The following is a 12,875-nucleotide window of genomic DNA, read 5'->3' as shown; positions in this document are numbered from 1 at the left end:
TACTCTTTGGTTGATGGTTTTGTCCCTGGGAGCTCTGGGAGTACTGGGTGGATCATATTGTTGTTCCTCCTATGGCACTGCAAACCCCTTCAGTTTCTTGGGTCCTTTCTCTAGCTCCTCCATTGGGGACCCTGTGCTCAGTTCACATAGGGGAATATCGGGACAGGGAAGTGGGAGAGGGTTGATTGGGGAACAAGGGAAGGGGAGAAGGCTTATGAAATTTTCGGGGGAGGGAGGAAAGGGAGCGATATTTGAAATGTAAATAAAGAATATATCTAATTTTAAGAAATGCACAGGTATGTTCAGTTACGAAATGATGCAGTGCACAGAACGCATAATCACCGTGTGTGTACCCTGTACCTTCGCCCCCTTGAAAAGTTATTTCTCATTATTCTTCTACCAAAGTCCCATGTGCTCTCAGTTTCATGAGCTCTGAGTCCTTTCAGACATAACTGCTGTTTTTAACTTGTTAGAACACAGATAGTCCCAATGTAGTTGTGTTCATAACAACTAATAACAAAGCTTATGAACATGTTTTAATTTATATATATAGATATAGATAAATATATATATATATATATATATATATATATATATATATAGTATCACAATTAATTCTGGGTGATATCTCTTCCTGTATTTTCTTATTTTTATATTACAAACATGCATTTTAATAAAATGCTAATAACATTTTTATTCTTAATTACATGGCAATGGGTTGTATCTTTATTCCAGCCAATAGGATTTAATGTTTGGGTTCCCCCCTCACCCGGTATAAATTCTACCCAGTTATTTTTGTACTCTCTCTCTAAGTATTGGTGCACAATGGGTCTTCAGTAAGTAGTTGTTAAATTACATCCTAACTAATCCCCGTAACCTGCTAACACCTCCATCCCACCACCACCATCACCATCACCATCTCCATCCCCATCCTCACCATTGTGGTTTGAGTGAGAATGGTCCCTATAGACTCATACAGATAAATGTTTGGTCCCAGTTTGTAGACAGTAAGGAAGGATTAGCGTGTGTGATCTCATTGAGAAAGTGTGTCTCTGGGCGTGGCTTTGAGGTTACAAAAGCCGGTTCTAAGCCCAGTCTCCCTTACACTGCCTGAAACTCTCAAATCAGATGTGAGCTCTCAGCTGTTGCTTTGGTACCTTGCTTGCCTGCCTATGACCACACCCTCCACCGTGATGACTATGGACTGACCCTCTGAGACTGTCAGCAGGCCCACAGTTAAATGCTTCCTTGATAAGTTGCCATGGTCATGCTGGATCTTCATATCAATAATAATGCTAAGACTACCAACATCACCACCATAACCCTCGCTACATATCACCATCACTGCCACTACTGTCACCTTCATCTCCTCATCACTGTCATCACCACCACCACCATCACCACCCCATCATCACACTACATCACCACTTCACCACCATATTTAGAATATTTAAATATTTCACTATTCAGTCTTCCATGTGTTCCTCTCTTTCCCCCTAGGCTGTATGCATTTTTCTCAAAATGCTGGTTTTGAAATTTAAGGCTAGATGAAAGCAGAAAATTGTCAAATAGATTACAGCTGTCATCAGACATGGAGCTGCAGAATCACAGGTAATTTCCTGCAATACCTAACACAACAACAGAGCGCCTTATGATGGATAAGTTTTAATTAAAATTTTCTTTCTATTGCATTATCATTTCCCCTCTTAGGAAAACAAACTTCTCCATCTCTTTGAAACTCCTGCATTGATTGGTCTACCTTGTAATAAAGGATTATGGGAGGTCTCAACTCCATCCATTCTGACATCGCTTACAGTGCCTCCTGTCTGTTCACTCTTCCATTGGAGACCATTTTTCCTACCATGTAGGAAGCACTTGTAGCTTCAAATAATCCTCTCATCTCTTAATAGACGAGTACATACAGGAATGCTTTTGCAGCTACTAATTTGGACTCAGTGATCTTGTTTCGCATACTATATTGGTTTTAGTTTCCACAAGTAATGAGTCTAGAATCCCCCCAAAGAAATTCTAATTGAAATAGTTCCAAATAGGATAGTTGAAATGGAAAGCATCTAACATGAAAGTTGGGCTCAAACACTCATAGGATTTTCTCATGCTTATATAATAGAGGAACTAAATATAGATATTTTCTTAATTGGTACTTATAGCAGCACTTAAAAACCTCAAGTAATGTTTGTTACATACTAACTAGATGTCATTGTTCTATATAATAAAAGCAATATAACACATTGAAATTTTAGTATGATGGTAATAATATTAATCATGTATTAAGAATGCTTTTTCAGTGCCATGAGCCTGTTATTTTTATAGCCTTTCCCTTTTCAATTTTTCTGGAGGAATATGTTAGCTAAATGAAATTATTTTAAACACAGCAATTTATTGTTAAAATCTCACATTTATATAAATTAAGTAAAAGTAAATGGCCAAGCAAATGCATCAAAACCCCTACTACAAAATTCTGGAGTATGTATATTGCATGTCTCTAAGGAGTTCTCTCATTTGCATGTAATACTCTCGATTCAACATTAGAACACCTCTGTTGTAGGGATGAGAGATATTAGCAGCCTATAAACTAAGAAAATGGATTCCTAGAGCTTGTGGCTCACGAAGTTACAAGGAACAGTGACAGATACTTAAGATGTACTGGAGGAACAAGCCATAGAATACATTTTGAAAAAAATGAGTTGTTTGAAAAGATCACAAGACCAGAGGTGCTGGATGACTCCAAGGAAACAATGTCTCCCAGACACAGCAGGACTGATGCTCATCTGAACTCACAGAGACTCTGACAGCAAGCACGGGACCTACACAGGTTCAAACCAGATAAAATCCTAGCACTGAGAAGGGGAAATGGACAGAAAACACTATCTCTAATAGAGAAGCTATCTGCAATTGATACCTGCAAGAAAAGGGAAAATAAATCTTATTCCAATGGAGCATCACGGGGTGTATAAACCAAACTCCAGAGAAGACCCTTTGCGCAAGAGCGGTTGTCCAACTCAAAACAAAGACATGTTTCCTTGTGTGGGTGTTTGTTTTGTTTTGATAACTTCTGTCTTGTTAGGGTTTGTCTGTCTATTTTGATCTTTATTTTTTATTTTATTGGTGTTTTTAAGATGGGCAGATGAACCTGGATAGGTAGGGAAATGAGTAGGGTTTTTAGAGGAGTTATGGAAAATAAAGAATATATTGTATAATTTTTTAAAAATGAAAACAGAGAGAAAAGAACAAATATATTTATACAGTCTTCTATCACAAGTTAAAAATAATTAAATGGATTATTGTTTTAAAATATTGATATATAATTTTAAGCAAATTAATTAAAACTTTTCCTTTGACCAAGGAATCTTCTATTCCATCTTGCTTCTAATGATTTTTATCGTTTAAATTGTGTTTACATCTTCTGATAATACTTTACTTAATAAATTCTATTTTAAACATTATATTTTACAAGTGGCATTTCTGAGTGCCAATTTAGACCTAAACAACAACAGAGGAACAGGGTAATTCTTAAGGCAACTTTGCCCAAATCTTAATGGAATACACATTCCAAGTTATTTCATTTATCATAAAAAGTGTAAAACTAGCAAAGCAAGAAGGTAATTCAGTGGCCATACACAGAAACATGACTCAGAGGAAAAATGGGTGTGGCTGAGAAGATGACTCCAGGAGGAAAATAGCTTGGGAAGAAAAAGGAGAGAGAGTGATGAAAATTCATTGTATAAATGTATGAAAGTATCAAATGGTAATAAAACTTAATGTCAAAGAGGTTTGTTTTAAAGATTCTCTCCCCTCTCTCTGACAGTATAAATAGTAAGAAGTAAAGAAAGACAGAAGATTAAAAACCAGCTCCTATCAGAACTCTGATATTCAATGAAGTAAATTCTGCACCATGCACAGCAGATAGCTTCTTGTGTCTGGGCAGAGTACATCCTCGGTAACTGCCCTGCTTCTGGGGAAGGCGTTGTCTAAGCAGTAAGTGTCCTACATTTCTCTTGCAGCAACTTTCCCTTGTATGTAGATAGAAAGGTAAATGTGATTGCGGTAGGACTGGGTATAGGATTCACATTTAACTTATGCTGGTAAGACCCTGTGTTTAATGACCAGGACCAAAAAAAGTAGAGATGAAAATGACAACCATGCAGGGTTAAAGATAGCTCTTCAATGGAGTGCCTCCTCACCAGCTTTGGCCAATGGCCATTGGAATCTACTCCCAGCACTTCAAAAACTAAAACTAATGGGTACAATGAAGCTTGGCTTCTCTCTCTTACAGCTTCTATAAACATTCTGAAAAATGTTTTTTTATATTGGTAAAAGTAAAATATGTTTAGTCTAGAGAACTTTGGAAGAAGTATAACATACAGAAAGTGTCACAAAAGACCCACCTTTGTCCTCAGTTATGAAATATCTACAGCAGAAATATGTTGCTTTAAAAATCATAATTTCTACTTATTGAGTTCTCTTACAGACATTCTAGAGCAAAGACTAGTCAGCTCTTTATTAATTCTTTGCCACGAACCCTCTGCTCTTTATTTGTCCTTCCCTTGTATTTCACATTCTAAGTGTTGGATGACATTTTATCTTATCACCCTTCTTCCCTCTCCCTTCTCTCTCCTCTCCCTTTTCCTCCCTTCCCTTCCCCTTTTTTTCTTTCTGTTTTCCTCTTGCTATTGTTTAAGACTCTCACTCAATAGCCCAGACTGGCCTTGGATTCACAATCCTCCTGTCTTAGCCTCCCCTCTGCATTGGTATGATGGCAGGCTTGTCCAGGATGCCTGGCTCCAAACACATTTTTCTATCGTAAATGCATCATCTTCTTGGGAGCCCCTCACGCCTCACAGAAGTTATCTTCTTTCACAGGTGGCTTGCTGGGGCCAAAGCTTGGGGAAAAGGTTGCAAAGAATCCCGCTGAACTTCCTTCACAGATGTCTCTCTTGGTTAAATCCCAACCTCAAAGAACACTGTTACTGCTCTCACTGAGAGTTGGTGATTGTGAGGCCTTAGGTAGTGTTTTTCAATGTCCTCCTCCTAAGCCATGGGGCTGTCTCTTGTATAGCAGTTAAAGCTTAGGATGCTAAACAGATATGTGGATTTGTCTTTAGGTAGGAGAATAAAATAGACTGGTGAATAAGTTCTAGATACCTAAACAAAATGCAATTCAAGGGTTAAATTTCTTAAGAAAGGTGTGTGTGTGTGTGTGTGTGTGTGTGTGTGTGTGTGTGTATAGTACCACCACACTAAGCAAGGCCTGAAAAGGTGGATCCAGCCAATGTATATCCATATTCAGAATCCCATGGGTGATACAGCCCAGCTCAGTACAACTAGGTGAGAGTTTCTGGGCATGGACCCAAGTGGTAGTTTTGCTTATCTTGTTTTTTAGGTCTCGTGTGTTTTACAATATAAAAGCTTGGCTGACAATGATGGAAGTATTTTATTGTATTATACATATAAATAAATTATTTGACACAATATCTATTCTTTAAAAATCAATGTTTAAATATTAAAACATCAATAACAAAAACCTAATGTTAAAGAAATATTTTAGTAATCTTACCAAAAATTGGTCATACTGTTCACGGTCGATGCTTCGGGTACAATAGATGTCCCCAGTGTCTTTCTCTATGTAGAACAAGTTGAAAGGTTCTTTGTCTACTCCTGGTCCACTGATAGAGTAAAAGATGGTATAATTCTGGGCAGCATCAGTTTGGATCTAACAAGAAGAAACAATTTGGAGAAAGAAGAGATACCTCATGATCAATACCTTAAGCTAGTCTCTTTCGGGAGGTTGTTTGAAATCACTTTCTCTCTTTCCTCTGCTCCTTGGCCCGTTTTATTCAGAATCTTATCTCCATTCTTCCATGTGTAAAGTCACAGACTCTTGTCCCCACCCCCATCCCCCAACCCCCCACCCTCACCCCCGTTTGATCCCTAATGTTTTACTCTCCATGTGGTTCTGAAGCCTGTGGAGCAGTGTGCCTTTACTATCGTCTGATTCTACACATGGTACAGGAAAACTTTCTGTGATTTCAAATTATTTGGGATAAAAAAAAATCTGTGTGATCACTATTGAAGTAGTACAACTTCTTGCACAAATAATTCTTCAGATCTCAGACTGTTCCAAAACTTCCCTGTGTTTGCAATTTAGCTGTGTAACAGTGAGACATCTCACTTACTACACAACAACAACAAATAGGTAGTTTGGGGGGATACTTGTTTATTTAAACCAGAGTTGAATTATGCAAAGGTGGTAGATATAATCTCTGCAAATTGATGCTTAGAAATATAGCACGGCATTGCACAATGACTCAAGAGTACAGGTGCTCGCCACCAAGTCTGACTACCTGAGTTTGAACCTTAGAACCCACATGGTGGAAGGGGAGAACCAGCGGCTTCTAGCAGCCTGCTGATGCACACACATTGCTTTGTATGGTACATATGTGCACCCTACCCCCAAAAATAAATACATATTTGAATAGTTAGTATTTGGATGAAAAAAAATCCCTGGAGTCATTATATGTCCCTTATTGTGATGGGTAAATGATGTCAATACAATTGATAATTTAAACCTCTCATTCACTGTACTGTACACTACTTATTCAAGTATTTTATTGGGTGTTGGGGATAGAGCTTGGGACCTTGTGCATGCTGGACACACATACTAAGCCACAACCCTATCCCATTAAAGTTGTGTCTTTTAAACATGAAAGTTTAATGGAAAAAAATATTTAATACGTATGAAATAAAAGAACATATAACAGACCTGCTGAATGTGCTGTGGGAATGGACCCAATGAGTTCTCCATCAATGAACAGGGAATAGGAGCCCATCTCCTCTTACTGCGCTTGTGCACTGGTTCTTTGGTATGCCTCTTCCTAAAAGCCTACAATTGATGAGAAATGAAGAAGTACACCATCACTGAGCATTGCTGAAACTGTGGTTTTTCCCATTTACCACAAAATGGAGAAAATAAGTAAGAGTAATACATGACAATATCATAAGTAATCTCCAAAACATTTGTATTATATTTTTCAGTACACATGTGTGTGCTCGTGCACACACACACACACACACACACACACACACACACACCAATCTCATATTATATTATATTCCCACATTCTATCTGCTTTCTGATATAACCAATTTGGTTAGTCATTGATATAAGTTTTTTGAGAAGCTGTAGACTCTCCCTGCCTCCCCAGAAGATGATCAGTTGGCAAATATTCAAGAATTGGCTTTATTTTGAATAGAATGGTACAGGTGAAATCCACTGAAACCCTGTCTATAGACATTTATATACCTCCACAAAAAAAAAACCATGAACATCATTTATTCAAACATCTTTCATAAAATTTGGATTAAAAGAATAATATCTATAAGCATGGAACATATTTTAAACTCAAGGAAGAGTTGACATATCAAAAGAGGTGCACTTGGCAAAATCTATTTATAAATGTAATCAGTAGTTTCAGATAACTACATCATTATGCTGAGTTTACTTAAAGTGAGATGTGAAGTTTAGCAATCAATCTTTTTATGCCCAGGACTCATCACCCTTAAACACATGAAAGTGAGCTTACAATCAAAACACCTCTACAGAACACCACTGGCCAGGCCACACACCCACTCTTATGGCCGGGGTCCTACAGAGGTTTCTAAGTAAGAGATCAGCTCTCTTGGATTACTGCTACCAGCCCAGTCGGTTGGAAGGAAGCCACAGGGTGGAGTGGTGCTGCTTGGACTCTTTCACTGGTCCCTGAAACCCCTCCCTGCCTCATTCTTGTTCTTCAGGTTGGCTCTTCTTCCTGCCACACCTTAAAATTTATCTGAAACTTTGAATATTCCTACTTTGCTCCCTGGCCATAGTCTTCATCAATACTAACCGTATAAATAGTGTAAACACCACTCTCTTTAACAGTCTGGTTCTCAGTTAGGAGAACGGTGACTGCAAAAGACAAGAGAGTCATTCAAGGATGACGTCAGCCTTGCAGGTGCAACAGGGGCCTTGGAAGGACGTCCTGCCCTAACACGCTTTACCTTTTTGTCTCTCGCTGACAATTCAATTTCTAGCTCTTTTTGTTCCTGCCATTGACCATCTGAGAGCAAGATGGAGAACTCCCTCTTTTCAGAAGACAAAAGCAGGTCATGTGTTGTATAAATTGTGCCGTCTTCTAGAATTCTGAAGGCTGGGTCGCTGGACAGGATCAGGCTGGGTGATTTGAAACACTCCTCCAGATTCACTACAGTGAAGACATTTCACAGCAATTGACAGGTTAAACAGGGAGGAAACAAGTCTTACAGGAATGACAACTGCATGCACAGGAGGAACAGAAAGAGAGCAGGACACTGAACACCTGCTATTCTAGTCATCTAGTCATCGGGATTGTGAGAATTAAACTAGTGAAGTTATGGCTCCCCTTTCTCTCCCTCCCTCCCTCCCTTCCTTTCTCTCTCCCTTCCTCCCTCGTTCCTTTTCTCCCTTCTTCTATCCCTCCATGCCTTCCTCCCACTCCCCTTCCCTCCCTCCCTCCCTCCCTTCCTTTTACTTGCTCCCTTTTTCCTTCCTTTTTCCTTCCTCCCTTTCTTCCTTCCTTCCTTTCTTCCTCCTTCCTTCCTTTAGCAGTGCTGAGGCCAGAACCAAGGACCTCATCCAGAAAAGACAAACCTCAAATACATCCACACTGTTCCCATTACTTTCATCACGAGTTAGTATAAGAAATAAACTATTCTGAATCTTATTGCATTTGTATTGCCTCCACTTTCCCTAGTATCCACAGGTTTGTCTTCACAGGTCTTTATCTTCAAGACAGTGTGATAGTAACATGCATGTGGTAAGAACTGACTTGGAGCCTGAGGCTTTAACACTGGTGTTGTTTTTTTTTCAAACTAAGGACATGTGGTAAGACCCTTCTTCTTGATACTGGCCAGCGTTATAAGCCACTCCTACTGATGCTGGGATTGGAACAGAGAATGGGACCATGTTCCAAACTACACAGTAGACCCTGTTGCTAAGAAAATGCTTGGTAAATCAGGTATACTGAATGCATTTTTCCCTTGCATTCTTAAAGTATAATGAGTTTATGAGAATGTGGTGACTCCATCAGAAATTGGAAGCTATCTGGAGGTAGATAGAAGTATGTGTGTGTGTGTGTGTGTGTGTGTGTGTGTGTGTGTGTGTGTGTTTCTGTTTCATAATGTATTGTTGACTTACATAGTTTTATAGTGCCTTTATCACAAGATGGTGCCAGTAGATTTTGAGATTAAGATAAATTTTATTTGGCAATAAGATAAAAGTTATTTTGCAACAGATGAGAAACCCAGTCTATTCTTATGCAATATTTCTTATTAATAATGCAAATAATATTCACATAAAATCTCTTTGAGATTTGATAAAGTCAGTGCTTAATGCACCTTGAAGGTTCTCGTAGTAAATTTTACTAGAATTGTATTTCAGTCTCTCAAGCTATTCTGTGAAATACACCACATAAATCCTCAGAGAGTGCTTATCCATTGCTACAAACCACAGGTACAGATTTTATATGGAGCATTTGTACTTTGAGGTTTCTTTAATGTTTTATCAGCAAAGAACCTGGCATTGGGAATTCTTCTTGGGCAGAAGAAATGACATAACTTAAAATATGCTTCTGGTTTTTATGAACTAAGATAATTTTAAAAAATTTTCTGATGTTTTCTAATTTTTCTAGCAGGAAAGATCCACAACAAAATCTGAAAGTTAGACTACTTTCAACAACCATGAGTAAATGGGAATGACTTCTCAGTATATGGCTAGCTTTAATGCAGAGTAGCAGTTATATAGCTTTTATCCCAAAGTTTGCAAGAACAGCCAAGAGATCATGTAGCAAGTTACATCTATCCTCAATACAGGTGCTCACCTTTGCCTACAAGTGTTTCAGCCTTAAGATGAGAGGGAACTTGAAGGGAAACTTTTTGACAGGCATCGCAAAATAATACCAGAGCCTCAAAAAAGAAAAAAGAACAATTATCATATGTTTTTTCATGTTACAATTTTTGTCTGATTAAATTACTATCAATTTTAGAATTAACTTTTTAATCATCTACTTTTTCATATTCATTTAGAAAGTGATATGCATAGAAAAACTGGCTTTGGGAAGTCATTTGGTATCAATGAAATAATTAAGTGAACAGTTCTTAGGACTACATCATTATTACATAATTGCAACAGAATATATTATGATCTATTGAATTTATAGAGTATTACCTCTAAGACTCCATAAACCTCTTTAGCCTGAAAAAGTATTGGATTCTAGAATTCAATAACCACCGATACACCAACTCTCCAATCTTTTTTTATTATTGCTATTGGAGGTTACTGTTGAAGAAGTGAGAAATATTAGAAGCATTTTTGAAGCTCATAAAATGACACTTAGAACCACTCCACTGTCAGTAAATTATTTCTCAGACTGTCTTAGAAAAGAAAAAAAAAACCTTCAAAATCTTAAGTATTCTCAAACCACCATTCTAAGTGATATCAACTTACAGAACTCTCTGAATTTTTATCATATTTAAGGCACAGCTATTGGTTTAAAAATTATCTAAAAACTCCAAATCAGACAAACTATCTTTTTTTAAGTGAGTTAAAAGCTCAGAGAATTCTATAAATTCAAAACAATTTTATTTCTTTTGTAGCACTTTATACTTATTTGCTTCTTTTCTCTTTATTAAAGTAACTTGATGTCAATTAAAAAATTAGCACAGCTAGATTTTGCAGAATCATACAGATCAATTTGTGATCACTTTTTCTTGAAGACCACACTCTAAAGTTATGGGACATGTTATTTGTGTAGGGATAAACCAAATGGTTAATGGTCATATTAAAGATGCTGCATCCTTGTAAATCAACTCAAGTCGACTAGATGCATCATAGCAACTTAAAATAGGTTGTACATTTGTTTTACAAATCTGCTAGTCCTATAATGTGGCCATCTGCCATTTTATAGGTCACATTTACATACAGCTATAATTTAAATAACCACTTATGAAAACAACAGACAATCTTAGTCCTTTGGCTATTTAGAAATACCATCATTGTAATGCTAAGAATTGTACTAGGCTATGCCTCAGGTCTTGCTGAGGATAAAGTTTGGGTTAGTCATTTTCTACATGCACAGTGTGTGAAAAGTACATCATGGTTAGAAACAGATGCATAACTGCATATACACATGTATGTGCATGTACCTCTGAGTAGAATGAGTCTACATATATTTTATAGGGTTTATCTACATCACCGACCCTGTCGTCATTTTAGTTCCTCCCTGTCTTAGGACACCACTGTTGGAAAGCACATTATATAGACAGAAACAATGGAAATTTCCAGAACTTCAGTAGTCCCTCTACCTCCAAGTTAAACTGGGGTCTAAAAATGACTTGGAAGGAGTTGTTACCTTTCCATTTAATATGAGGTTCTAGGATGAATGGGTCAGGATGAATCAAGGGAAAACAGGCTAGACAGGGATCAGGACCAAAGGCAAGAAAAATCTGTGTTTAATTACTTAACCAGCACTAACTCCCGGTGGCTTCTATGTGCTCTCGTCTCTGGTAGTGATGGGATACGAAGTTGACCATCAACCCTGAACCATGAATTGTTCATATGGAAAAATGTTTGTACCCATTCATAAAAATGTCCAGATTCTGAAAATATAATTTATAACTAAAGTATTTTTGGTAAAATACAAAATTAAATTTAAAAACCAGGAAACTCACAATGCAGAAATTTCAGAATTGAGATTTGAGAAACTCCACCCCTCCCCCAAAAGCAAACATGGCATCCCATAAACAGTTCCAACCCAGGCAGAAGGCAGCTTTTTGCTAAGTCTGGTGACTGTCATACTCCTCTTGTGGAGTTGAACCGCATCCTCCCATTAAAAGTCCTCCCCATTCTTCCTGCGTGAACCAAAAACATCTTGAGTAATTTATATCTTCACCCACAATCCTTTTCTCTTTCTGCTGCTCAGTGGAATAGCACTTTAAATACATGGGTTTTATGAATGCCTAGTAGCTAAAGCAAATCTTAGAACCTTCTGGGCCAAATGCCAAACCCTTATTTCACTACTCAGGGAAAAAAAAAAATCACAGACAAACTGAATGAGGGATTCCCTTGAAAGACATTAGCACGTATGCATGAGGGTTAGCTCATCCCTTCTTGTCCTGAATCGCAAGCCCCTCAGCTCTAAATTGTTCGCAAATCAGGTTTTGTTTTCCTCCAACTACCCCCCTGCCTTCCATTCCTACCAAGAGTCTCTTTCAAGGCCAACTGGCAGGACGACGCGGGTAAGAGCCTGCCTAGTTCCTTAGTCCTTTGGATGTTACTCACCAGGAGACAGAAAAGGAGCAGCTTAGAGAAGGTGCTCCCTGGAGCAGCACAGGCCACAGCCATCTGAAGCGGTCCCAGTGGCCAGGGAGGGTGAGCAGCTACTGGAGTGACCTGGAGTGCACAGGGAGGCTAACCGGATGCTGGCAAAGGCCTAGATGCGCTGCAGCCACGTTGGCAAGGCTGAGGTACCTTTGGAAGAGAGTCAGGATGCAAGGGATAAGCAACAGGAGGAGGAGCAACAGAACGCTTTCTTCCCTGGCCAGCCGTCCTCCTTCCCATCCAATTACCTGTGCATGGAGAGAGGGTTTCCTACAAGTGGGGAGAGTGAGGCCTAGAACACCCCATGCCCAGCCACTGGCTCCTCCTCAAAGCAGCTTTCAAAAGTTCTCCTGCCACTTAACACATAGTCAGAATTAAAAGACAACACCCTCCATGCGCAGCCCTCCTCCCTTTACCCCCAGGTAGAGGCTGTGAAGTCCTCCCAGTTATTATGTCCTCCCAC

At 38.6% G+C, this 12,875-nt stretch overlaps 1 protein-coding gene across 2 annotated transcripts in view; it reads right to left on the bottom strand.

Moving 5' to 3' along the window:
• Dsc1 (desmocollin 1) overlaps window positions 1–12,436 on the bottom strand; it is a 28,362-nt gene extending 15,926 nt beyond the window's left edge. For both annotated transcript variants that reach the window (XM_052155618.1, XM_052155619.1), the window contains exons 1-5: window positions 12,374–12,436; window positions 9,915–9,999; window positions 8,059–8,261; window positions 6,782–6,901; window positions 5,576–5,731 (exon numbers count right to left, since the gene is read on the bottom strand). In XM_052155618.1, the coding sequence (XP_052011578.1) occupies window positions 5,576–5,731; window positions 6,782–6,901; window positions 8,059–8,261; window positions 9,915–9,999; window positions 12,374–12,436 (627 nt within the window). The remainder of the gene's footprint in view (window positions 1–5,575; window positions 5,732–6,781; window positions 6,902–8,058; window positions 8,262–9,914; window positions 10,000–12,373) is intronic.
• Window positions 12,437–12,875: the final 439 nt, after the last annotated feature.

The sequence above is a fragment of the Apodemus sylvaticus genome, chromosome 13, assembly GCF_947179515.1.
Source record: "Apodemus sylvaticus chromosome 13, mApoSyl1.1, whole genome shotgun sequence".
Lineage (NCBI taxonomy): Eukaryota > Metazoa > Chordata > Mammalia > Rodentia > Muridae > Apodemus > Apodemus sylvaticus.
The sequence above is the reverse complement of the archived record's forward strand: the minus strand, read 5'-3'. Positions and strand labels throughout refer to the sequence as shown.